Genomic DNA, 27333 nt, shown 5'->3' on the forward strand with positions numbered 1-27333 from the left:
TCAGAAGTAGTTTGCCACCCGTCGGACGGACTGGATGTTGGGGTTCTCGGCCTGCCACTCCATGTGGGTGCTGTAGTTTCCCCTCTCCACGATGTACATGCGGCCACGGTAGTTAGGCTCCTCGTGCAGCACCCAGCTGTTTAGGGAGGGAAATCAATCAATAACATTTAAGAAAATAGATATTTGAAAGTTTATATTGTAAAATATACTGTAAGTTTATCATTTTAAACGAGATATGTAGTGTAAGAAAGTATTTCTTTACAACAGTATACCAGACTTGGCTTATATAGTGTTTGCTATTTGTGTTTTTGGTTTAAAGAGTCAATTCACTCAAAATATACAAACACACTTCGAACCAATACATGTTAGTATGTAGCTATAGATTTAAGATACTAAGTCCTGAAATATCTAATAATATTGGATTTATATTAGGCATGTTATGTCCTCAGTGAAGAGTTAAAAGTTCAGAGATGACTGGAAAAAGGGTAGAGGGAGAGGGAGAGAGAGGTGCCAAATGGTATGCAACACAAAGGCCCTGGCCCACTCCCAACACAATGCGTGTGGAAGGAATTTTGTTTGTGGTGCTAAAAGCATTCAACAAAAGGGGCATGTGATAACTTCAATAGCCAGACCTGTCCACTGGAACTGAACTCTGCCAATTAAGTGGTCCCTATTGAAACTGTTCATGGAAAGATGCAGTGACAAAAGAAAACACCTTAATTACTCATCTCCATTGGAAGAAAAATATACATTTTAGGTGAACTGACCCTTTAGCTGAAGCACACTCAACTAAATATAAGCTAGCACACACTGCTCTGAGCAGGTTGAAACCAACATACATGTTATATAGTACCTTTCCTAACACTATTACAAAGTGCTTATCAAAGGGAAATAAAACCAAACCTGTTTTCAATAAGATAATAGACACAGGGGAAGCCTTAAGCACAGACACAGTAAAATATAATAAGGTCAGACATGAAATAAAGATGCATGAAAAACACTATGCCCCCTTGTTGGTGAGATACGTACGCTCCGTCTCCGTAAACCCTGAGGGAGTTGATGCAGTTCTTGGTCAGGCCGCGAGCCTGCAGGAAGGGACAGTCCTCGCAGAGCTCCACACACTGGCCGGAGAAGTTGTCTCCCTCGAACAGCTCCATCCTGTAGTGCTCTCCATGCTGTGGAAGAAATAATGACAAGCCCTCTCGCTGAGTCATGGCAACTGTGGTTCGCCCTTCACCTCAACCAAACAAAAGGAGCAAGGCCTCCCACATACTATATACAAACACACCTATAGAAACATACTGTATGTACAGGCAGCCCCACAATCAAGTGTGCTAGATGTGTCACTTTCTCAATACATGATGTGAAAATAAATACTGCTAGAGGCTAATATGCCTCTGTGCTGCCAGACTGATTCCTGCATTATTGTAAAGTTGTCAAAATCATTCTGACACATATGCCAGTCTGTTAGGCTTATGTTTTTTTAAAGGGTTTTAAACAAACACACACACACACACACTCTCACACAGTCTTACCATCCTGATAGGCCTGCAGGAGCCCATGTGGTCGTTATGGGCATTCCAGCGCTGGAATTCGGGGTACTCTCCGTGCTCCAGGATGTACTGCTGGCCCTTGAAGTCTGGGTGGTCGAAGCAGACGAAGGCGCCGCTCTCCACGCGGATGGAGTTAACCCTGTTCATGAAGCCGCGGTCCTGGAAGTTATCGCAGTCACTGCAGATCTCCAGCTTCCTCCCGGTGAAGCATTTCCCCTCATAGAACACCACCTGTTGGCAGTGGACATTGGAATATTTGAATATCACATACTACTGCTACAGACTGGAGAATTACATACTGCAACAAAAAAAGTATCATTCCACACACTGCTAAAGTACAAGCTATAGTTGGACCCAGTCATCTCTACAGTGATGTCTTTTGGGATGGACATTTGCTTGTGATACACAAGTTTGGGATGGCCCTATGCTGTGATACTGCGACCCGCTCCACTTGTCGTACTCACCTTTCCTGAGTACTGAGACATTTTCAACTGTTTGCTGTTCCAAACACGGTATAGGTGTGGGAAAAAATTGGAAACTCAGATATATATATGGGCTACGGAGAGGGCAGCGGTATCGCGAGGCCGGGGCAACAAAGGCCTAACAATAGGGTGGGTTTAGACATTTTGCCACATGGACAGTTTCCCTTACATGCGCCATTGCTGATATTGGAGTTTGGCTCTGGAGAGGGCCACACAATAGAGAAAGAGATTTCTGCTTTGACTGTGGCTTTGGGAGTGATGTTGCACTGGGTCTGGGGTTGCCGGGTGATATTTGGCCTGTTTCCAGATGAGGAGGAAAACAAAACAAGAAGGGGTTAAAGCAGTAGGTGAAAATACTCAAACAAACATCATTCTTGTCAAGATTTGGACTTATTGGGACAAGTTGGGATGCTTGGGTTGGTAGCTTTTAAGTGTGTTAGTATTCGAGTTATACAGTTATAGCACATGTTTGGTCCAATGTGTGCTGTAGAAAATGATGGAAAATCAATAAAAATAGCTAAAATATATATAGATAGATAGATAGTTTTTCCCTGTGACAGTCCCTGGGAAATGTAGAGGTGTGGTTCAGAGGGCCATTTGCAAGCTACTTAACTACCCTTGTCTTGAGTTTTTTTTGTTTGTTCTATTCAGACCTTGACCCATAAAACGACATCAAAAGACCACCAGAATAAAGGTTTGTCAGGTGGAACAGGATACAAAACAGATTAGGAAAAAAACTGCTTTTCATGAACTGTCACCTCCAGCCCCCCCCCCCCCCCTCACTCTCTCCATACAGTAGCAGAGATACAGTAAAAGCACAATTTGAAGATGTATTGCTCTCGAGTGGCGATTAGAAAGTCTGGGAAGGTTTGCCATTCAGGCTGAAGCAGCCATTCAAAACCATAGGTAGCGCAACACTTTTCTCAGGAATGTTTAGATTTGTGTGCCCGATGTAAAATAGATATTGTTCATCAGTTTGCGTATATATGTGAGATGTTAGGTTTTCAAAATACATTTCTCAGTTCGCAATTCATGTATTGGAGCAATGGACCTATGGAAAATATAATGGCCGTAATATTTCCTCTCCATAAAAGAAAATATTCTGGTCCTTCGTGCAGCAGCTCTTACAGTTACAGGTTTTTACCTTGAGTGTACAATAGAGGGTGAGAGAGTGCAAGCCTTTTTTCTCCCTCAGTACTTTTAGAGTAAGTGCTAATTCAAGTCAGACCTTGGAGTCATTGCCTATCGGGTAGCTGCCGATAGGTCGACAACAGAGGTACTACACCTCCTATAGGTCAGACATTATCTACCTTAAGCAAATATACTGCACCTGCAAGTTATATCTGATCTTGAGGCATAAATCCATCAAGAAATATTTATTTGAGTCTGTGACAAATGAATACTATTATATATTTGCACAAGAAGTCTCATATATTATACACAGTAGTGGACAAAGGTAGGCCAGGGCTTGCATAATGCAGGAGTCTGAGTATTGGGAAACTGTAACCACTGAACACAGTGTTCCAAGGGTGAGGAGTCAGCTGCTATGCATATAGACATAAGGAAAGATACACCACTTAATGGGACGTTACCATGACAGGACAAAGTATGAACAGGGATATAAAGAGGGGGAGAAGTCGATGAATACGTCTCAGTCATTGGCAGAAAGGGACACAGGCAAATCCGCAAGGTATGTACAAATACAACTATTCTTGTTTGAGTTTTCTTATTTTGTGTATTTAACCTTTAATTCTTTTTGGAATATATTATAAAATCAATATTAGATGAACATTTTTGCTATTTATTTGCTATCAAACGTCAATATCACAGTACTCGGGTGTTCATGTATACTAAAACCTGTTCATGCACCCAATTTAAAAAAAAATTAGTATGTATGTTTTAAAAAGAAAAATACATATCTATAAAAAAGACTTGGATGATATCTCAGAGGAAAATTATTTTCAATGTTCAGCATGTCACGAAACCAGGAGGACTGAAAGAATCGTACATATTCTATTAGTATTATCAAATCTGTGCTTTATCTGTGGTTGGCAGGCTACAGGAATGAACAGCACAATGAAGTTGTTGATCTTGGCTCTCACCGTTGCCCTGCTGTTTACAGCTGGTGAGTCTGTCACTGATTCTCCACTGAACAAACAACAACCTCTGCTGCTGTGCAACAGGCACGTCTGCTATCTCTTTCTAGTCTCCACACACACAATCTCAGCAGACCCCGCCAGGAACTTGGAGGCCTTTTTTTCATTGTCACAACAGATTGTAGGGAGAACTATGTAAGAAATGCCTCACCTGTGATGGTCGGAACACAGCATTTATTCCTAAGGGTCTCATGCACTCCCTTAACATCTAAGACTGAACCTTACTCATAACTAGCATATACACACTGTCTAAGGAAAGATTTTTTCTAAGAATGACATCCACACAATGTAATCCAATACACTAAGGCCACAGAGAAAGAAAAAAAAACTGAAATATATATTTTTTGGTTTTCAGGTGAGGCCCTGGACTGCCACCGTTGTGTCTCCAAGAGGGCCGGAGGCGACTGTGAGCTCTCTGTAGAGACCTGTAAACCAGGGAAGGACGGCTGTGCTGCTGCCAGGTTCCTCAAGGCGCCACGTGAGTTTCTCAACACATGTCAAAACTATATTATCATGGGCAAATACATGGGCTCGAGTATGACAGCACACAAACCGCATTACAATATAAATATGAGTCTAAGAAAAGTTAAAGAAGAAGGTAAGTGAAGAAAACCATGTGTGTGCTGCATACCATGCCACAAAAATTGTAAAAAAAATCATGTAAAATAAAATAAAAAAATGCTTGTCAAATGTTTGTGAATCATGTAAATGTGTAAACTACATCCATGATCATGTTTTTTGTTCAAATTCAACCTTGAATTTCTACTTTTTTCCCCCTTTCTTAGATGGCCAATACCAGAAATGCATGGCTCTGTCAGACTGCGAAATGCTGGCACAGAATGCCTTCATTGATATGAAGTGCTGTAGCGAGGATATGTGCAACACCCTGTAAAAATCATTGTAAATTGAGATTTTTTTTTTTACAATGTATCGGAGTATCTTTGTACAAGGCACCCACAAAGCAGCAGCAGCAGCTCTCAGGACTCAACCCATTGTATAAAATCAAAGTAACTACTTTGTTTTCGGGAAATAAAAACAAGATTTGCTCTGTCAAATCTTTCCCTTGACAAATAATAAAAAGAAAAGTTTGAAAAGGGGTAAGTGCCTCTTCTCATTCTTGCGTCTGGAAATCTTTGAAGAGCTCACTTTTGGAAGGCCACAAGAAGCCAAAAAACAAAACCTGCCTATTATGTAGACACAAATGATTCACATTGAATAAAGCGTTATTAAGTGTTATCCATGCTTTCCTTCTTTGGTTGGGTTATTGTAATGGCCTAATAACAAAAAGGTTTTCAGTCAACTTTCAACATTAAATATTCATGATTCAATAATCAACAATTAAAAGTTAGTCTTGGGGTGTCTTATTTGAAGAGTTTCAAAACTCTTTATCAGCTGTGTGGGTTTGGTTTGATCAGATTTGATTGACAGTGTGCAAACAACATGCTTTAGCAGTCACCAGATTCAGGTTGGGTTATTGCAAAATCCTTGTGCACTCAAGTATGTAACATCCCATTTCTCTATCTGAATCCCAACCCACTTTAAGCTGGTAAGAATAGAGTAGAGAATAAAATCTAAAATCTCTCTTGTAAAATGTAGAATCACATCGCTCACAAAAAGTAACTTGCTCATTGACAGAAAAAAATACACCTTGCCGTTGAGTAAAATATATCTGTAATTGTCTATGATAATATTGAAGCCTCTCTGGTCATCTGTTTGTAGCCTGAAACTACATTGAAAAGCATAATTTATTCATTTAGCAACATAGAGGTGCACTAAAGTTTCAGAAAAAACAAGAGTTTCAAGTTCTCCTTTGCTTTGCACTGAATCTCAAAAACCACCCTGCACTTGCACTCTCCTTGGTCTATTTTACCTAGTTGTGTGTCTACTGTATTTATAACCCTTGATTTATCCCTTCTGTAAAGTCATTTCGGAGCTAAATCGATAGCAAAAGATAAAAATCCTCCAACAGGTGACATGGTGAACCCTATTTCTCCACCAAAGCACAATAATCCACACTCAGCCTTGCTTTTACATAACCACTTTTTTCGCTTTAATGATTACAATCAAAAACATTTGTACAACATTTTCAACATTAGAAAATGGATGCAGAATTTTTTTTTTCTTTTCTTTTCTTGTTTTGGCTGACGATAACGGCTATGAAAAGAAACTGAGGGACAGAGAAGAGGGTACTTGAGTAGAAAAAGAGCTGTATTTTATCATAAGAGGGACGAGCAAGCAGCTGCTGATGTACCAGAAGAAACGTCCGAGGTTAACTGATCTTATTTCTCAGAGCGAATGCGCGGCGTAGAAGACATTTTCTATTCATCTTGTGTTATTTTGAACAGAAGAAAAGGGGGGTGGGGGCTCGCTGTAGCCTATATGGGAGCTGCATAATGAGAAGCTGAGATGCATCAAGCCACTCTCTCTCTGGCCTTAGTTACGGTTTGTCGTCATTACCGAGCACGGGGAAGCAATTTTTCCAATACATCCAAATGACGTTCTGTGTTTTTGCATCGGCGTCCAGAACAGACATGAAGGGGGGAGGAAGAGGTGGATTGTGGGAAATATGAGACAAGGAAACCACTACTCATCCACTCAAAGTTTTTTTTTCTCTCTCTTTTTTTGTTGCCAAATGCACAAAGAAAGAAAAAACGAGGATGACAAAAATGGGGACTAGGACATATTGATAAATAACAGTGGAGTCAAAGCCAAAAATAAGACAGAATTTGATATTTAAGACCCTGTAGGGGTGGTGGAGTCAGCTGAGGTGGTGGAGAACGGCAGCTAGCCTTCAAGTATCGGGATATCCCAGTGCAGTGTCCTGTTGTGTGTTGATTGGGGCCGAGCGTTACATCATGGAGCAGGACGTTTTTCCTGGCTGCACGCCGCCTTCCATCTTCTCTGCTTCCAGGATCATCCTCCGGAAAACCTCCACGGCCGTCTGAGGAGATACACGCACACGCACATACAAAAGTTTGTACAGCTATCCTTGTGAGGACGTTCATTGACATAACACATTCCCTAGACCCTTGAACTAACACTAACCATCAAAACTAAATGCCTAACCCTTACACTATTCCTAACCTATCCCTATCCCAAAGTGATAACCGGCCAAAATGTCCTCATTTTCGAAATATGTCCTCATGCAAACCTGCACACACACACACACACACACACACACGCATGGGACGCTGTCACATGTCTCTTGTCACACCACTTTCAATTTTCCAGCAGTACGCACCACATCCAGTTGAGCCTCGCCGGCATTAAGAGGTCACGTTGTTTTCATGTGAATTTAAAGAAAGTGGATCAGTATTGACTAATTGGCTAATCAGATTTGAAGCAGATAAACAGACTTCCTCTGTATGAAACTGGACTGGGAAATATACTCATCAGAAAACGTGAAGAGGGTTTAAAGATTTGATTATTAATTTGGCCACTTGAGGGCAGCGAAGCCAGCTGTAAACAAAACATTTTCATCTTATCCTTGAGCTGACAGAGCAAACTTGATAGCGAGCTTATCGGCAGGCTTATTTACGCGTTCAAAAAGACATGAGGCAGCATTAGTGTTGTTGATTTGCAGTCATGCTTCTGGCCACCTGACGAATGTAAATCCATCATTCACTGACTCCCTATCAGCTGGGGTCTTTTCTCCATCAACTCCTGAGGTAAAATATCTGATTCTTTAGCTGCTAAATGCTATGCTATGTTCACCGGCTAATCGCTAACTGTGTCTGTCTGTGTGAAGTTTTGATTGCTGTGTAGGTGTTGAACGGTGGGTTTTATAGCTATTTTCTCTGAGAAAAAACAACAACTTGCTGATGGCAGTGAGAACCAAAACAGAAGTTGCCACAATGCATGAGGGGAACTGCAAAGTTGGGTAATAGTTATATGTGGGTTCATTTGTGCCATTACACAAATAGATTGTAATACATATTAATGAAACAATATTGGTTAGAGCAGTTCTAAGTTTCAGTCCTGGTTGGTCACCTGTAGTTACTGACTTTGTAGACCTCAAGAGTTATGACACATTGAACCACCTACGCAGGCAATTAGAATCCAATGAAGGAAAATGGCACTCAAGCAGGAACAATGAAACCTACTTTGCATGAGAGGCAGTGACAGTTACATAATGAAACTACCGTATGCTGGCCACATTAGTAGTCGTGTATTTTATTCTTTAAATGTTTTCACTCACAGCCATAGTTTGTTTCCACTGGCCTCTCTACATGTTTTACCCGATAGATAAATAGGCCTCGATAACAAGCAAATCAAACATGAATGTGGTCTGTGCAGCTTCGGCCCTTTACCTGGTTCTCTTTAGCTGAGGACTCCATGAAGGCAGCGTTCCAGGATTCGGCTAATGCTTTTCCTTCTTCACAACTGATGACTCTAAGGTGAAACACACAAGGGACAGTGAAACATGTACATCTTAAACAGTACTTTTTTTTTAAACTTTTTTTTTGATTTTTCAAACTATGCAAGCCTGCTTTGTACACATGGCTTTCCTCCCTTCTTTAAAGCTCATCCGTGAACCAATTATTCACACCTGATCTGTATTTATGTTTATGAGCCAGGTGCTATGTTTAGTTTTGCTACGCCCCATATACCAACTGTCTACAGCGGAAAATGTAGGTGTGTGTTTGGGACTTACCGCTCCATATGTAGGTCATTCTTGTTTCCGACGAGCATGATGGGCACTCTGCATGAGAGGGCAAAAGTGAACAGCACATTGTCATTCGTCCGTGATTTATTACATACGTCTTGAAAATGCATTGGGCAGTAATTTGAGAAAAATAAAAAAGCGGAACTTACTGAACTTTTCCCACCATGTCCAATAGCTTTTCATGGATAACTTGTACAACTTCAAAGCTGGAAGAAAATGAGAGCAACGTTTCTTATTTAGTATCCATGACTGAACTACCACGGTCATTTCTTTGCATTTACCAAGGGTTGTATTAGTATAAACCTTTTATTAGACGTAACCGAGTAGACCAGAATGTAACCGTTGATATCTATGGAGTAGGTCTGTGGGAAGATGGAGTACTCGTCCTGTGGAGGGAATAAAAAAAAAAAAAAAAAACATCAAGCAACACCATCATCATAACAGCAAATATTTACACAAAGACCGGTATCCCACTGTGTAGCTATAATGCACTGGCTGAGTCATACCTGTCCTGCTGTGTCTACCAGCTGAAGGTGGTACTCTTGTCCATTTATCGTGATCATTTTGGTAAATGCTGCATTTAAAAAGAAAAAAAAAAGACAACTTAGAACTGATTTTAAAGGATGGGGAGGGGGGGCAGGAAATGTCCTCAAAATAACACTGGCAAATCTGTCATATACTGTAGTATATCTCCTACTATGCAGTTTTATACGCCAGGCCCTGTCTTCATTACTCTCCACTTTCAGTGTGCACACACATCCCCAGACATTGAGTTATTGGCTCCAGTTTGGTGCCACTGAGTTCATCCAGCGCAGAAATGTCAATATCTGCCCGGAGACGAGTAGCATTACCTACAGCCTCTGGTCTGAGGGATTGCACTGCCTGTGGCATGTTGCTGATAGCGCTGACACCTCACTTTATGTTAACCATTACAGAGAATATTTTATAGATGGATAGATACGGACGACAAACACACTCTGAGAAACACGGGATGAAATGTGGACGAAAGAGAAACAGCCTACGGGGGGAAAGTTTAGAGTGGAATCTCTGGAGGATCTGGAAAGGATTGTGTGTGTTTTATATACAGTATAAGGATGCTGATGAATTACTGTAAGCACTCTCCTCCTGTTTGACTGCCTCCGAGCAAGGCTCCCCTAGCTTCAAGCCATTGATTTACGAGCGTGTGCCACTATTGGGACAGTGAGGGTTCATCAACACAAACACAATCATTTTTCTTAAAAGTTGCCCTTAGGGAAAACAGTATTCTCCTTGTGGTTAACTGTGTGGGAACTGGTGGAGATATCAGTTGGTGTGGTTTTTGGAAGCATTAGCTTAGACTGGGGACAATAACAATACGATACTATAATAATAATAAGAAGTTAGTTAATCGATCAAAAATAGTAATTGTCATTGACAATCCAGCCATGTGACAATGTCAGCAAGGACTCTGAGACTCTGTAATGGATAATTTCCAATATTTTATGAGAGTTAATGCATGAATCCAGAAAGAAATCTCCAGTTGCCAGCTGCAAAATATTATGATATTGAGCCACCTGTTACCACGTGACCGCACATTTGATTCATTATTAGGTCATGTGATCATAATTTAGTCTCCATGGCAACTCCATCCCCTAAGGACAGTGAGTGGACTTTTCGGATCAGAGTTTCATTCATCAAACAACATTCATAATGTGGATTCAAACCACACTGACCAGCCTTAGTGTCAGTATGGCCTTTTTATGTTTTACTTTTAAAAAGGTTTTGTGTAGCCTAGTTTTTCCTGAGCGGAACTAAGTGTCTCAGGATAATACAGCCCCTACCTCATGTGCACACAACAACATACATGACACACTCGCCATAAACAATACGTACATTTTATTAATTAAACATAAGAAGCAAAAGCTATTATATTTAGTGTGCCACTGACTTTTGTTCAGGCTGTAATTTCCCAACTGAACTGAACACAAGACGGGCTGCAGGAGGAGGACCTGACTGGCTCACCACCTCAGAGATAACAGTTTCCCGTGGGGAAACCCTGGTTGTATTATGTGGATGGAGGTGAAAGACAGAGAGAGAGAGAGAGAGAGAGAGAGAGAGAGAGAGAGAGAGAGAGAGAGAGAGAGAGAGAGAGAGAGAGAGAAAGAGAAGTATCCCCACTCACTGTTTTCTATTGTTGGGTCATAGGAGTCAACAAACTGGCCCTCCACAAACTGAATTGTCAAGGAGGACTTTCCTGCAAGAGACAAGGGGATATTGTAAACAGGGACTCTATTAATATTAAGAAATACTTTATTTTAGTCAACATAAACGTGACACAAACTGAAAGGCATCAGTGACCATGATACCCATATCCACATGGTGAAAATATAATAAATAGGCCAAATGGTACATGCACTTGTATAGGATATTAAAGGCTACAAAATATACACACTAATAATAGACAATGTCCATCATATTATGGTGGAAACCCACTAGATCAACTCATTATAGAGTGGTCTTTATGGGAATATTAATTTTATTTTCGTTAGGGATGCTGTAATGGCTCGGCCTCCTCCATTCCGGTCGTTCTATCTGTGTGTGCCATCTTGCCATCCTCATCATCCCGTTTGCGAGCCTCCTAATTGCGCTTCTTGGCTTTCAGATACGATCAAACACAGCAACATATCAGAAATGCGCTCATTCACCCGGTGGTCCTTCTTCCGGGCCGCGGCACTAATTTACGCCACCATGGGCTGAGGATCGGGTCACTGATGTTATCAATTAGCGTAAGGTAAAAATATCTACGGGCTACAGGACACCGCGTGGGCTTTAAAACCTCACGAGGCCACGTTACACCTGTGTGGCGTGTGACGGAACCTACTCCCTAAAATGTAAATCTATTATAAGGAGGCGTTAACCCCCGTTCACTTCGATGGATTGAAATTGACACCTAAAGGCCCTCTCTGAATTCCTCAGCCTCAGCGTCGCATCCGAACGCCCCTTGAAGGTGTCACTGTTATCAGTTGCAGCCAGGGACTCACCTACGGATCTGTACCCGAGGATGGCGATTTTTCGTGATTTGGGCTGCGGCATATCTCGTCCTGGTTATCGCATCTAGTCCTCGGGGTGTACCGCAACCTCCAACCGGACTGGCATCCACAATATTATAGAAGGGGCGCAGAGATTCCACATACAGCCCTCTCTCTCCAGATGGAAGCAGCAGCGGGGGATATCCCTCTTCTATTGTTTCCTGTTTAGGAGAAGGAATTTTTTCTACGTCCGCAGAATTTTAAGAAAAAATGAATGTTATTTTCAGGTCATGTGAAAAACGGCATGGAGTATCTATAGATCTACAATAACTGCGTCACTCCCCTTTGCCATGTAATGAATTAGTAATTACTGCTTGGTTCTAATTGGCCGCACGCGGAGGGAAGGCGGGCGCCTGTGACTGTTGTAAAGATCCGATTGGACGAGACGGACGTTCGTCAGGAGATGGAGCCCCGCTTCCTGAGATGTGATTGGCTCGCCACAGGCACCACGGGGTCGCTGTGTGGTCGGGTGCAATGTCGTTCATGACCGTAGGGGTCAGGGAGCAGCAGCATCACTTTTCTGTCATAGTAGCCCCCAAACCCTCTGGAATCAGCTTCCCCAAACAAAACAGTTTTGCACAATATTTGGACTGTTTCAAAAGGCTCCTCAAAACCCATTTTCATTTGAATAGATTCAAGCACATTCTTTTGTTTGTATTGTATATGTTGTTGATTGTGTTGTCTTGTCTGTATAGCCTTGTCCTTTTTTTTGTAAACTTCTAAAACGGCTTTTGCTCTTCATATTTATATTTTGATTGAAACACTTTTCATACTCTGTTTTGTCTCCCTACTGTTTTATATTGTAATTTGTTTTGTATGGTGTTTTTATGTACAAATGTATTTGTATATGTCTATGTACCATGTGAAGCATATTGTAATGGTTTGTTTAAAAGCATGCTATATAAATACAAATGTATTTACTTACTTTTACATTTTTCATTTGAACATTTTCAAATCACATTTTTTACACGGACACAATGTAATGCTCTCTAGAGAGAGTTACAGCATAGTAAATAAAATAATATTCATTAAACCGTTCTCACAGTGGATATATGGCTAGTAGACCTACAGTATAGGCTATACAATGACCCTGAAAGAGACTAGAATAAGGTCACTAATATGAACTCATTATTACCTTATAAATAATGTAGACGCATCACAAGGCAAAATAAAAAGGTACAACCCACTATATGTTAAAGCCAAAGGCGTTATAGTTAAAGCCATCCTAGGAAAATAAAAGGGGTTAGCAAAGATGATTACAAAAAAAAACACATATAGCCTTCATGGTCTGTATAACATATTTTACAAACTGACCTTAACAATAGCTCTTTAATTATTGAAGTAGAGCCAAAATTGCAATACTGATTTTTCAACAGCATAACATAGAGATACTCAGGTACAGTACAATTGTCTAGTAGTTGCTGTCCAGCACTGCTCGACAGTACATTGTGTTTAGAAAGTAATTTGAATACTCAAACTCTTCACCCGAAAAAATTATTCCACAAACTTAAACAAAAAAAGCTATCATTATGTACATATATTAACTAACTACTATGTGTTATTTATTTAGTCAAATAATTGTCTACTTATGTATTGATGTTGTTCCGTGAGTGAAACATTCCTTAAGTAAAGTTTTAAATAATTTACCTGTCATCCCCCATCACGTCCCTTAAGGCCACTTATGAGCCCCGGCCCTCTAGCTGAGCGCTCCAATTAACTATTTAGTATTTCCAATGCGGCCTTCAGTGTCACATACAGGACATAGGGACAAATCCACACAGCATTAAAATATTGAATAATTCATCATCAAAAGCATTCTTAATACCCTCAACATCTACAGTATTGTTATCACATTGCACAATAGTATACTAGTATTTTTCAGGTATTTACTACTTCTGCATCTTTATTTACGAGGTCTTGCATTCAAAATCTTACTACCCAAGTAAAGTACAAGGGTAAATGTTCTTTGTGACATTCCACCTCTGACTTTTACTTACATATTTATTCTACTGATAGGAGTGATGAGGTAAGATTTATAGCAGCAGTCATTGGCATTACATTTTTGAGTCTTCGGCTCTCTTTAACAGTGCAACACACTACGGTATATACGTATATAAAGTATATATATATATATATATATATATATATATATATATATATATATATATATATATATATATATATATATATATATATATACATATATGTATATGTATACATGTCTGCTTGTGTGTGTGTGTGTGTGTGTGTGTGTGTGTGTGTGTGTGTGTGTGTGTGTGTGTGTGTGTTAGAAGATAGTAGATTGAATGCAAATTAAAATCACATGGAAAAGAATACTATAAAATGAACTACATAAGGTCAGAAATACCCCAAACCACAGTGACATGCAGTAACAGGCCTGCAGCTACCACCAAGGACACCGAGGTCAGACTCGTTTCAGGGGAATTTGGGTGGTTTTTAACAGCCTGTGGCAAAACAAAATACACATGGTAGGTTGTTATTGCTGGTTCTGATTTACAATTACAAATAGCTTTAAATCTAGCTGCTTTTATGTGTAAAATAAGGTATATGGATGTATCTATTTCTAAATCCTATCAGTATGAGGACAGCATTGTATCAGCCTTTAAACACTCATGTACATATATGCATACATTGTAACTGTATCAAATTACTTGGGGAGTATCGATGTAATGGAGCAATTTTTGTTGATGTATGAGCCCAAGATTTCCAAAATCCTGTTGATGACACTGCAGTAAAGTCAAAAAATACTTATCAATACAAGTAATAGGAGAATAGAGTTACAGTGAGAAAACAAAGGGTACTATGACACAAAGGACACAATGATCTCTTAGCTCAGTCCCAAAAGCAGTATTATTGGAATTCTGCCAGAGGATTCATATGAATAGGCTGGTCTACTGTATAAAAACTCATACCTATAAGTGTCCACTAGATGTTCCCATAACCTCATTTATATCTCACACTCAGGAGCCGCTTACATTACCAGAGGCCTATCTGCGAGTGCTCAAATAACTACTATACAACACCTTGTAATTACTGTTCATTTCCGTCTCTTGCTTTCATTCAAACACACACAGCCCATTTTTTTCTCTAACTGTGCACTACAACCGGACAAACCCGTCTTTCCAAAATAACCTTTATAATGAATCACTGCACCACAACAACCTTTGCACATAAATCAGACTTGTGCACATCCCGGATTATCTGCGCTGATAGTGCTTTCCATTACGGATGCTAAAATACCCAGGTCTTAATATAACCGTGGCCTCAGACCAAGCCACAGGCATGCAACAATACCATAGGAACTCCGGCCACAATTAGTGGGTTAAGCCCATTGGCAGACACCGGAATTCAAGGCAGGCGTGGCGAAGGTGGTGAGATGATTAGAGCCCTCTTTGCTTTTAAAAGTCCAATGCATGTCTGTCAGTCAATCGCGTTCCTCCGAAAACACCAATGATGCAGTCTGCATAAAAGTGACATTTTAATGATTTTTATACAGCTTAATGCGACTTTTAGAGCAAAAATTCTTGACATAATTATACACTCTCTCAAAAATAGCTCCCGTAGGACCTAGGGGTGTGCGGTTTTTCTTTGCCCTGTGACCAATGAAATCCATATTTTTTTCCTCCTGGCACGTCCTAGGCCATTACTGCTTAATCACAGAACTGTCCAGCACCCCCGTCACTATAAGACCTAACTGTTTTGCCTCCACACACACTTCTCAGCAGTAGGAGACAAGAAATCCCTGGTGTCAGCAATAGGCGATTTGCTCTGCATGACATTGGGTGTCAAAAAAAAAAAAAAAAAAAGCTCAACTGAAATGGCTGAAGGGTGCCTGCAATGACTGGATGCACACACAGTAATACACACTCTCATACGGATGCTGTCACTTTCTCTGCCTCCCCCTCTTGCAATCTTTCTAGCACTAACACACACACACACACACATACACACACACACACGCACACACACACACACGGCACTCTCAGGAAATTATGATGACCGAGAATAGGTCACGCTGGTAATACAGCCATGTTCTAGCCAGGGATTACAGTGTGCTGACATTGGCCTACAATAAATACCCCCGTGCAAAAGCAACAGGTGTCTGACAAGATTGTTTCACTTTAATAAAAGGCTTACACCGGGCCTGTAGAGAAATAATACATTAAGCTCTTTTAGACATGTTGGCCTTTTATTGCTTCATCCCTTGTGATTGGAAAATGTATTTTGCTTTTCCACCCGCAACAATTATTCTCACAGAAATCTAACGAGAGGGAGACGTGATTAAGGCGGTGGCGTTGTGTGTGATCGTTAATGTCATTGGATCCATATTCCGGTCCACAGACCATGTGTGCAATTTGGAAAATTCACTTTTAAATTGTCCAGGCTCCCATTTCTTTAGCTATATATGAGAGCTGGTGGGCCTGCAGCTGGAGCTCCTGCTTCTGAACCCTGTGTGTGTGTGTGTGTGTGTGTGTGTGTGTGTGTGGCACTTGCGCCAGCCTCTTTCAACTGACTGTGAAAGCACCCCTGGCTCTGTTAGTATGCCAGCCTGAGCGCCAGCAGAGCGAGTCAGCCACATCCTCCAGCTGGGCCTGTGCCACCAACGGGCACCTGGACCCACTCGCAAAAAAAACCTAGTGAAGCGGAATGCATATTTAACTCAGAGCATTGCATTCGTGTGGCATCCTTCAACCCATCTGAGTATGGGTCTACACGGTGCCCAGAGGACACCTTCATTTCGCTCATTCTCAGAGACATTTATCCACCTATTGGAGGCATTTTTCTAACTGTCAGATTCACACTGCAGGCTGTGCCTCAGCTGTTGGACCGTGTCCAGACTCAGTCACACAGAGGCCTGAAAGACAGCCATCGTTATCCAACTCTCACAAGGTGTCATTGTAGGGGATCCAATGATTACCATATCAGCACCGCATGAAACATTTATGGCTGGCTGGCTGGCAGAGAATGGCCCTGGCGAGCATCCTAATTTTCTGGAACTGAGCTTGTCAAATCCCATTGTCTCAAGTTCTGGTGACATGAGCACAAACTCGTGATGAAAGTGTAACTACGGCCACTCGCCTTCAAAAATAAAAACTTTTTCTTCATAGTTTCTCAGCCACGCCTGACACAACGCCAAAGCCTAGTTCTTCTTACACTCACTTTAACATGTTCTGCTGCTTCTTGATGCCACCACCATTAGGCATACTGCCCACTTACGGTCCATTTGATAGGCAAGCTTAACTTTAAAAACAGTGGGATCACGGTGGTTCAGGACCAGCCCTGATAATCAGACTACATTTATTGTTTTGCTATCGCTGAATCGATCTGTTAAGAGATAGATCTAAAAGATCTGAGATGTGGGCAGCAATATAATGGCTTGCAGGCTTCAAGTCGGTCCCAGGCTATGTGCTGCCACGCAACATCATTCAAGCCACAAACTGTGTGTCACCAATATAATAGAGTCCTATCCAGGGCTGTACGCTTATTTTTTTAGGTGGTATAGGACTGGTGCTAGCAAGCAAAAAAATTCAGTAGCACAAAAATAAATTTGGTAGCACACAAAGTAGGCTATGATTGAAAACTTGCATAACCTTAACCCTTGCATTTTGCTCTAATTACCTTTGAGCATGTCATACTGGTCTCATTTGAGATTCACAATTAATATGATATCCTAGTGTGTGCAGTAATAATTGTAGAGAAATGAATAGGGGTGCACTGATTGCAATTTAGAAAAAATAATCTAACCTGCCAATTGCAATTTTTTGCTGATTCAGAATTACTATTATAATGTCCTTCTGTTAATTAAAACAAACTTTAAAACATTAAACATAGCCTATTAAATAAATAAGTATACATATTGGTACAATTTAGGATAAATTAAATAGGTTGTTGTGAATGTGTTGGGAGTAGCTTTTCAGTGGCTTATTTAAAACTTTGTAAATAGACTAGGCTACTGTTGACTGCTCTCTGCAGCTGAATGAGTTGCCTTTCAAGCTAGAAAAAAGCGCTAACTTCCTGTTCTTACCGGCTTCAAAATAAAAGTCAACTCACGTTTGGCTAGTAACAGGCTTTTAATGTGAAGGCGCACAGGAAATGTTCTGTTTGTACACGCGCTAACTTAACTGCGGTAATGTGCCGTCTCCTTCCGGTAATTGCCGTTGAAGCCGTGAAGTTTTTATACCTAGAATCGCTGCACGAGCACAGATCCCGAGGACACATATCTTTCACCAGCCAAAGTGGAGGGTGGACTCTATAACTTACTTGCCTAAGACTCATTTACCCCCATTTAGAGAGTGTTAATGTAGAGCCCTCTAAGCAGTGTTGTGCATCTCTCCTCTGTGTTTCAAAGACAGCCTCTCCTCATTATCAACCTGTCGCATGTGTGCGAATGGATTCGTATTCATCATCGCACGTGATCAATTTCAGTTGCAAATGCGATCAAAACTGTCGCACTGTACAGCCCTGGTCCTATCTGTGTGGAATTTGGGGAAACCACTGCTAAAGCTTTACTCACTACATTTATGTATTTTTCCCTTCCGGTTTAAGATGTTTTCAAATCGAGGGTCTAAGGATATATTGTGTTGTGTGCTTTACGGGTTGTAAAGCCACTTAAGGCAAATTTGTGACATTCAATATATCAATCTAATTGACATGACTTGACTAGGATCACGGCTTCACTGCACCAAGCTAACAGAGGTGTATGCGACTTGTGCTAATGTACATATTTTTGAGTTAATGTCTTCGGCCTGTTTGACCGTGTTTGTGGGCTTGGTAGTATCACTTAGCTTGTATGCTAGCTTTTCTATAGTTTTATTCCAGATCTGCTTGGGGGTGACATCTTGGTATCGAAGCTAGTCTCCTCATTCTCTTTTAGTTGTGTACATTGAAATTGTCGTTGACCCTCTTGAAATGGCTGAGCTCATTTTTCGTCACATGTTGTTTTGTATGAACAGAACATCATGGTTGACTTAAAGGGGTAGTTCAGGATTTTAGACATAGGGCCTTATTCCCAAGTTAGCCTTGGTGTTCTTTATCAGTGGAGACAGTTTTCAACACATTTAATTCAGTCCTTCTAGTTGCAGAGGGCGCTCGTGCTAAGCTAGCGCACGGCATCGGGGGGATACCTAGCCTGCTACTAAAACAGTCTTACCCACTCCACAGTACACCCGAGGCCAATCAATTATATCGCCAGACTATCGATGTAAATGTCTGTGTTGATAGAATAATTTTTGAAATAAAACCAACCTCGCATCGCATGAATTATCGCATTTTGAGGGACTACTTTCTTAGCAGCAGCGGACTTTTACTTTGCTGTGTAACCGAATCACTACAGCAGAAAGTAAACAGAGCAACGTGGGACAGAAACTGAAACTGCACTGTCACCAGTCTACCGTCATTCTGTCCCGGTTCTCTGCTGCAGCTCCAGCGGGGGCTGTCTCTACAGACGCTCTTTCTCTTTCTGCCCTTTGAGCATCCCTCTCAATTCTTCATCAGTGTATTCCGGCTCGTACAGGTACGGTTCGTTGGATACAACAAATTCCTCATAATCGTCTTCAAAAGCAGACGCATTGCTAAGTCCTCCAAACGTGGCCATATCTTGTTTATTGCATAGGCTAATACAACTCCTTTGTGCACTGTACTCTGCGTCTGTAAGACAGCAGCAGGTAAACAAACTATTATAGAGCCTGTAACCTAGGTATTAGAACGCCGCTGCCGCAGCCTACAAGGAATAAAGTCCCTCAAAATGCAATATGCGAGGTTGGTTTTATTTCTAAAATTATTCTATCAACACAGACATTTACATTGATAGTCTGGCGTTATAATTGATTGGCCTCGGGTGTACTGGGTAAGGCTGTTTTAGTAGCAGGCTAGGTATACCCCTGATGCCGTGCGCTAGCTTAGCACGAGCGCACTCTGCAACTAGAAGGACTGAATTAAATGTGTTGAAAACTGTCTCCACTGATAAAGAACACCAAGGCTAACTTGGGAATAAGGCCCTATGTCTAAAATCCTGAACTACCCCTTTAAATACTTGTTTCTGAGTATCATGTGTGCTGGATAGAACAGTATATTTCACCCGAGGTTGTTGCCACTCACTCCATGCGCATCTGTAGTGATGGTTTGAAGCCAAGGCTAAGTCTGAAAACTGTTTTCTCACTACAAGGACACACATTTTCATTACATATTTATATTAAGGTCACATGATGCAGCCACTAAATGGATGTTAGAGTGACGATTTTTTCAAATAAATAAATAATTCAAACCACCATTTCCAAGGTCAAGAACAAACCTCAATGCTGAATTATTTCCCTCTTGCAGGTTTGATTTGCTTTGTTATTGTATTTTCTTTGTCAAGGCAAAAGCCTGAAGTTTCACTTGTCTTCTTACTACAAGCAGAGGAAATCGGCACAATATGGTGGCTGGTGCCTGGGCCACACACACAAAGTAGCTTAAAAAACACATATTTACCAGCATGAGACACTGTATCTAAGACTGCCTTGGAAGGAGAGTTAATCATGGTCACTCCTCGGTCTCTGCTGAGCTTTCAGGGAGTGACGAGGTCAGTGGCTGGACCCGGAATAAATCAATGGTCCTCGCTGACGTCCCAAAGCATTGACAGTTTATCTCATCATGATCACTCTACAAACTGCAACTCGCTGTGCTACTGCTTTTTGTTTAGCACTGGGTTAGCCGCCCTGTAGCAGAGGCAGGGAGCAGGTGAGACCCAGATAGGCTGCCCCGTGGTACTTCATCACCCCGCTTGTTGTTGTCACGGCCACAATTGGTTTGTACTCTCCCCATCTGCTGCATCAGCAAAACCGGGACTGATTTGGTCACTTTGGAGCCCAGTTAGCTTTCCTCACTTGCACTACTTCCCTGTTGATTCCAGCCTATCATTACAAATGGTATCTTTAGGCGCTGGAAGTTAACCCGGATAGTGCTTCTCCCCCCGGGGCGCCTTTATTATCTATTCATCATGTTGTCCCAGTTTATCTCAAGATGAATCTGGCTGCCTCACCACAGATCTAACTACACATATACCTAGCGTGTGGCCCGGGGATGTGAGATTAGGAGATTACATGATGCTCAGCGGAGGGTGCTTTGCTTACAGTTGATAAGGAGGTGAAAAATTATCGGAGAAGATGTGCAAGGGTTATGCATTTGTGTTTGTGCTCTTTTGGCACCAATTTGTCTTCAAAGTAGGCTTGAATATATTAAAACCGCCTTGATCTACATCAATTTCCACTATGATAAGCTACACACTATTTTAAGATACCTAACATTTACTTTTCAGATAAAGACTTTCAACATCAAATATGTGAACAGTTCATAAAATATGCATATTTGCAGATGACACTATAATGCACAACCAACCAGGGGAAACCTCTATCTGTCCAATATGGTGAATAAAAGAACATTTGAAACATAGAAATGAAACATTTCACACACAGAATAGGAGGCCAAAAAAAAATTTTTGGCCTCATATTCTGCCTCAAAGCAGATTATAGTTGGACACTTCCCTGTCAATTTGCATCGCTGACTAGTTTCCGTGTGTCACCTGGAGGTTCGAGTGGTGTTGCAGCCAATTTCCGAATGGCAATTTCGAATGTGTGACATATCCTCACTTTTAGTTGTTGTTTTTTTTAACGAAAATGCACTTCCACAGACTCCATTAGCTGATGCGGATGCGAACACGTGCACAAATGGAAAGTGGAAAGTGTCCAGTGGTGTGAATATTCGCATCTGCACCTGCTGAATAATAGACGCTTATCAGCTCAGGTGGCTCGCCATCTGCCCGTATTCGCATGCTCTCTCCCCATCTGATGCTGCTAAATGTGTCTGGAATACTCAATCGCCTTGCAAAGTGCATATTTCTTGCCTCTAAGACTTGATTTTGTCTTGTATGATGTCAAAGATGGGAGCATATTCTTCAATAAGAAGTGTTGGCTTCAGGGAGTAATGTGTCTGCAATATAGACCCTAAAGAGCCCCGGGTCCTGGCAGGTATACTCCTTACATTTCAATAGGAGAGAGACACCTACGGCGGATTCTCTGGCAGTGAAGCCATATATCATCTGTCATCGCCAGAAGCCTCCACACAGTAATGAACAAGTAATAATGGTATATATCTTACACTTGAGTCTCTAAAGGCAGCTCATCCAGAGTCATTATTGTACCACATAACCAGATGAGCTTTTTCAAATGAGATCATTTTTGTCACCCTGAGGGACTGGAGGGTGTAACTGTTCTCAGAGTGAATAACTCATCCTCGTTTGGGCCGCTAATGGGACTCCGTATCGAGGTGTTGTGCGAAATGCAGGCGGAATGGTAAATCCCATTTTCTTGTATTTCAAATCTCAAGCTGTTTCCACACATCTGTTCCTCTGGTGGGGGAAACAATGGAAATTGAGTTGGAAAGCACGTGATGAAAAAGCAGCATTTAATGAAGATTCATGCCTCACATGATAATGATGAAATGTCGAGGCGACGGTGTGTTATGGGGAGGAATGTCACGATGACATCTCTCTGTCACAGGGATGACCATTATTTGCTATGTCCATTCATCCACATTCCTGTCTAGCTTCCATCCCACTCCCCTCCCTCCCTCCCTCCATCCATCTGTCCATCCAGCTCAGCCTTTTCCAGGTATTGCAATGCCACAGTTAACCCATAATGAGGTATGTGCATATGTAGCCAAGGGGTTTTCTGCATATTTGACAGCATGTGTTTGGAGCCACTCCGGGGATGTATTTGCACGTGGGGGGCGTGTGTGTGTGCGCTCTGACGCTTACAGCTGGGGTGTCATTTTTCATGTAAATAGAGTATGGCAGTATGTGGCAATCCTGCTGTTTGTGAAATCAGCCATGGCTCACATATACACAAGATCAGCAACACAGATCAGCCAGGAACCAGTTTCTACACAAAGTTACTGCGATATGAAGCTGTTAACATTCGCTGGTGGAAAAAAAAATGTCCAGATGGGACATGCTGCACAAGCAGCTGCCTGAGTTGACAATGCACCCCAACGACCGCATCTCCAGTGTCCAATGCAGCAAAGACATGATTCAACCTGCCATTCATAAGTGCTGATGTAGCCACGCTCAGAGCAGAGCCACCGGGTCCCCAGAGTTGGATATCACTTCTAACTGTCATCCGAGTACTTTGATTACCGGACTGGGCGAAGAATGATGACTAAGGCCACTCTAAGTCCTGGTCAGACTCTGTAAGGCTGCTGAGGGAAGTGGATCAAGTCCAAGGTCCCATTTACACCCCTAACGTTTATATAATGTGTCCACGGCTTGTAAGTGTAGACCTCTGCTGTTACAAAATCATGTTTAACACTTAACGGCCCTTTGAAAGTGATTGGTGCCATAATAAAAATATCAATAAAAATAGTGTTAATTTTCAGAGATAAATTCAAAATTATAATATTATGTATATGTTGCTGTACAAACATAGCAGAAAAATGTAGTTCTTTATTCAAACAGGGTTATCATCTATTATGAGTATACAAACATGTTATAAATGGTTTGTAACACACAGTAATGTAGTTGTAAGCGGACATAAGTCATCATAAGTGTATATCGATGCAGTTGTCAACAACTTGAACTCCTCCTCTTACAGCATCCATCACATGTAAACGAGATAGGACTATAAGATTAATAAGGCTTGGTAAGTTATGCGTTACCAAGAACAGCGGCTCAGTGCACATGCTGTACTCTACACTCTGTGCAGCACAGGATATATTACCTGTCCGTCTTCTAAGAGGGGTTTCTCCTCCATTGCTGTGTCTGACGTTTCTCATTGTTTGAACCTAGAATATTAGATGTATTTTGGTGATTTTTCTCGTGTGAATAGATTTTTCTTTAAAGGCAGAGGTTGTCACATGCTGTATAGATTGTAAAGCCCCATGGGACAAACTTGTGATTTTGGGCTAAAAAGACTGACCTTGAGTGACCTCACCCAAGTCACAGTTGTTTAGCACAGCTGCGTCAGAGCAAGAGGGCCTGAGTACAAACCAGCTAGCTATGGTCTTTGTGTTTGCATGTTCTCCTTACGATACTACAGTTTACTCCCACAGTCTCTACAGCCTTTACAGAAGCAATTGTAGCAACACTGCACTATAAAAATACTCAAAACACTCCAACATAAGTTTTTTCTCAGCTATTTGCATTTAAGGTATCAAATGGGAGTATTCCTCGAATATGCAGAAAAATTACTGAAAAGCTTTATATTGCCATGATGTATTTTTAGGTTGTATTATTAATGATGAATGAATATGCAAGCGACATTTTTACTGTTACATTTACAGCAATCTTTTTAACGCAACTGTGAACTGTTGGGTGCATCATGTTTTGTCAGTCAAATCTGAATCTTCTAAGTTACCTACAGTAGTTACCACAGCTGTCAATTAAATGTATACTGCTCCATATTGTTGTGTAGAAGTATAAAGTATTGTATGATGGCATGGAAATACTCATGGAGTAAAAGTAAAGTACCTTGCCTCTCAGCAAATGCATTGTGGGATATTAACATTTCTACCACCATACGACACTGAACCGATCAGGTAGACAAACAGTAGAAAGTATTCACATGACTCAAGGTAAATTCTGGACAATTATAATGTCTTTTATAATATGTTTTAATGTGGCATTTGACATAAAGGAAGTGGAACAAATAGCTTTCAGTGAATGCTTTGAAGAAAAGCGCTAAGAACCTTTTTACCTCAGTGTGTAAATTGCTCGGGGCGGGGGGAATGACAAATTAAAAAAATTTAAATCCACCACAGTATTCCGCTTTTACATAAATAGAGAGTCTCCCCTCAGGGCCATATGTATGAGATTTTAAATAGCAATATAGTTTTCTAGGAACATAGTGGAACATTCTACTGTACTGCACATGGGACTAAAACCAGCACATGTCTGTGCAAAGGGTCCAACTAATACCTCTAAGATCTGTTACTTTTTTGAGAGATGATTCGAGCTACTTGCCTGGGGCCATATTAAGTCTGAGACCAGAGATCATGCACAAAGATGCAAAAGGGCAACGCAAGAAAGAAAGAAAAACAGTGGGAAGAGATTATGGTCAGTCAGACGGTATGCTAAATATTGGAATTATTTTAAATTCTAAATATAATACACTGACAAAAAAAAATTACAAACATAGTCATGTGCCAAGTGTGACAGCATTTGCTTTGTGAGCACCGGTGTATTTCCGTGTGTTAGGCCGCGAGATCATGGCAGTGACCTCAGCTGATTGAGCTCAAGCAGCCTCCTATCCCCTGTCTTGTCCTACTGTAGTGGGTGGGGAGCTGGGTGCTATCTGTGGACGCACCAAAGTGACAGGGCCAGCTGGGGCTATGAAATCTAGTACGACAGGCAGACACAGAGCACGAGTCCCCACAGCGCTCAGTTACAGCCGTCTGCAACTCAACACGGTGAGGAAAAACTCACTCGCCAGGACTCAACGTGACTGCTGCCAAACATCAGGACTTCTACAGCTACCCGTGGGACCGAGCATGTTCTGGGCGGATCATTGGAGATCTCTGAAGAGAAAAACCAACAGCCATTTCTCCTTAGCAGCCTTCTCGATGTATGCTAACATCTTGTTATAGGTCGTAGAAAACAACAGGACTGCGAGAAGAACGATGGGTGGGAAGCAATCTCGCGGTTTCTCCAACAAGGAATTGAACGACGTGAGTCCGACGAGGAAGAGTGCAGGGAGAGACGACCCGCCCAGCCTGTCCTCGGCCGCAGAGAGGATCCGCAGACACACCACGGTGCACTTTGGTTACAGCACCCTCAGCCTGGCCATGAGGGGGCTAGACGGGACCCCCGCAGAGCTGTGGGAACTCCGAGAGGTGCAGAAGCTAAACTTGTCCATGAACTGCCTGTGCTCTCTGCCCCCTGCCCTCGGCACTCTGGACAATCTGGTGGTGCTCAACCTGTGGGGCAACAACCTGTCCAGCCTCCCGCCTGAGATCGGCCTCCTCAAGAAGCTGCGCGTGCTCTTCGCCTGTCGCAACCGCCTCAGCGAGGTTCCGGAGGAGCTGGGCTCCTGCGTCCGCCTGGAGGTCCTCAGCCTGGCCAACAACCAGATCACGGGCCTACCGGGCAGCTTGGGGACCATGCCCAATCTGAGCAAACTCAACCTCAGCCACAACCGGATAGTTCACATCCCAACGTGCGTCTACAGCATGAAGGGCCTGGTCTTTCTCCAGCTGGCCTGCAACCGTCTGGAGACCATCGCGGACCAAATCCAGGACTTGGTGAATCTGAAGATCCTCATCGTGGAGGGAAACAGTATCCACACGCTGCCTAAGACACTGTGCTTCCTGGAATCTCTAGAACTCCTCAATGTTGACTTCAACGAACTGCAAAATGTGCCAATGGAAATGTACCTGCTGAACAGGCTTGGGAGGTTGGCGTGCCACCCCATGGATAAAGGACTTCATATTGTCCACAACCCACTCCTAAAACCTATCCAGGAGGTGCTGCAAGGAGGACTCAGTGCCCTCTATAACTACCTCAAGCCCACGTGAGGGGACTTGTGTGACTGTGTTTGTGTGTGCGTCTAAAAGCGTATGTCATTATGGGATGGTGGCACAAATCTGACCCCCCTGGCATGTGGTAGTCATGCTTGGAGTGCTGGCTGTAACCACAAACTGCCTGATTACATTTAGATATGTCACAGAGGACAAATGGCCAAGACTCATTAGTGATATTAATAATTCCTGTTTTTATGTAATGTAAACATTGGGTTTAAAAATAAACAGGAAGAAACTGCTGTGTCACGTCTAAAACACATTTGTTAATCAACGGCAAAAGGGGTCAGGAAAAGCCGCTCGGCTTACGTAAAAAATATTCACAGGTCTCCATTTGGGGGCTGACTACTGAGCAGTTGATCTGTTTGAGGGGCACATGGCCACCTCCTGTTGCATTCAGGTCACTGGGATCAGGTGGGTAAAGTCAATGGAAAGAACTGTGGAGGAGTGGGGCTTAAGATCTGCAAAAAAATTAAAAATAAACAAAAGACAACAGGGACTTAGGCTGTGATTAAATGTTGTTCCACTCCATCACATCAGAGCAGGGCTGCAGCAACCCCCCCATTGTCGGTTGTTTTGACACCAAGGATTGGAAACGACAGAAAGGCAAAAACTTGCAGTGCGTGCTATGATTGAAAATTGCTTCTCCAAATGGAGTAAATGGGGAACTACTGTGGAACAAATTATTCAATTGAGTTGGAATGATTTAAAGCAAACTGCTGCCGAAAATCTTGTAAAGTGGAAATTTGAGTTTGTATATTTTCTGTTACATATATGCCAATTTGGACCTGCACATACTGTAGCATGGCAAATATCACACATACAGCTAAATTGAAAAAGTCA

General features: G+C 41.9%; 4 protein-coding genes across 4 annotated transcripts; 2 read left to right on the top strand and 2 right to left on the bottom strand.

Moving 5' to 3' along the window:
* LOC307255187 (gamma-crystallin N-A-like) lies at window positions 1–2178 on the bottom strand (the record flags this gene model as incomplete). Its single annotated transcript, XM_080033830.1, is given in 6 exon segments — window positions 1–136; window positions 1030–1175; window positions 1536–1784; window positions 2018–2092; window positions 2096–2164; window positions 2167–2178. Coding segments are annotated over 6 exon segments (687 nt in total).
* A 1539-nt stretch (window positions 2179–3717) lies between these two features.
* Window positions 3718–5083, top strand: ly97.3 (lymphocyte antigen 97, tandem duplicate 3; the record flags this gene model as incomplete). Its single annotated transcript, XM_080034774.1, has 4 exons — window positions 3718–3725; window positions 4091–4160; window positions 4547–4669; window positions 4977–5083. The coding sequence occupies exons 2-4, from the start codon at window positions 4100–4102 to the stop codon at window positions 5081–5083; spliced, it is 291 nt and encodes a 96-aa protein (XP_079890900.1). The 5' UTR covers window positions 3718–3725; window positions 4091–4099.
* Window positions 5084–6337: 1254 nt separating this feature from the next.
* On the bottom strand, window positions 6338–12185 carry rheb (Ras homolog, mTORC1 binding). The gene is made up of 8 exons (XM_080033810.1): window positions 11878–12185; window positions 11019–11090; window positions 9364–9431; window positions 9161–9243; window positions 9007–9063; window positions 8846–8893; window positions 8502–8583; window positions 6338–7132 (listed from the first exon to the last, which is right to left on the bottom strand). Exons 1-8 carry the CDS (start codon window positions 11927–11929, stop codon window positions 7040–7042), a joined length of 555 nt encoding a protein of 184 aa, XP_079889936.1. The 5' UTR covers window positions 11930–12185; the 3' UTR covers window positions 6338–7039.
* A 13408-nt stretch (window positions 12186–25593) lies between these two features.
* Window positions 25594–26487, top strand: lrrc30a (leucine rich repeat containing 30a; the record flags this gene model as incomplete). The annotated part of the gene is made up of 1 exon (XM_080034630.1): window positions 25594–26487. One exon carries the CDS (start codon window positions 25594–25596, stop codon window positions 26485–26487), a length of 894 nt encoding a protein of 297 aa, XP_079890756.1.
* Window positions 26488–27333: the final 846 nt, after the last annotated feature.

The sequence above is a fragment of the Ammodytes marinus genome, assembly GCF_949987685.1.
Source record: "Ammodytes marinus genome assembly, chromosome: 9".
Taxonomy (NCBI): Eukaryota; Metazoa; Chordata; class Actinopteri; order Uranoscopiformes; family Ammodytidae; genus Ammodytes; species Ammodytes marinus.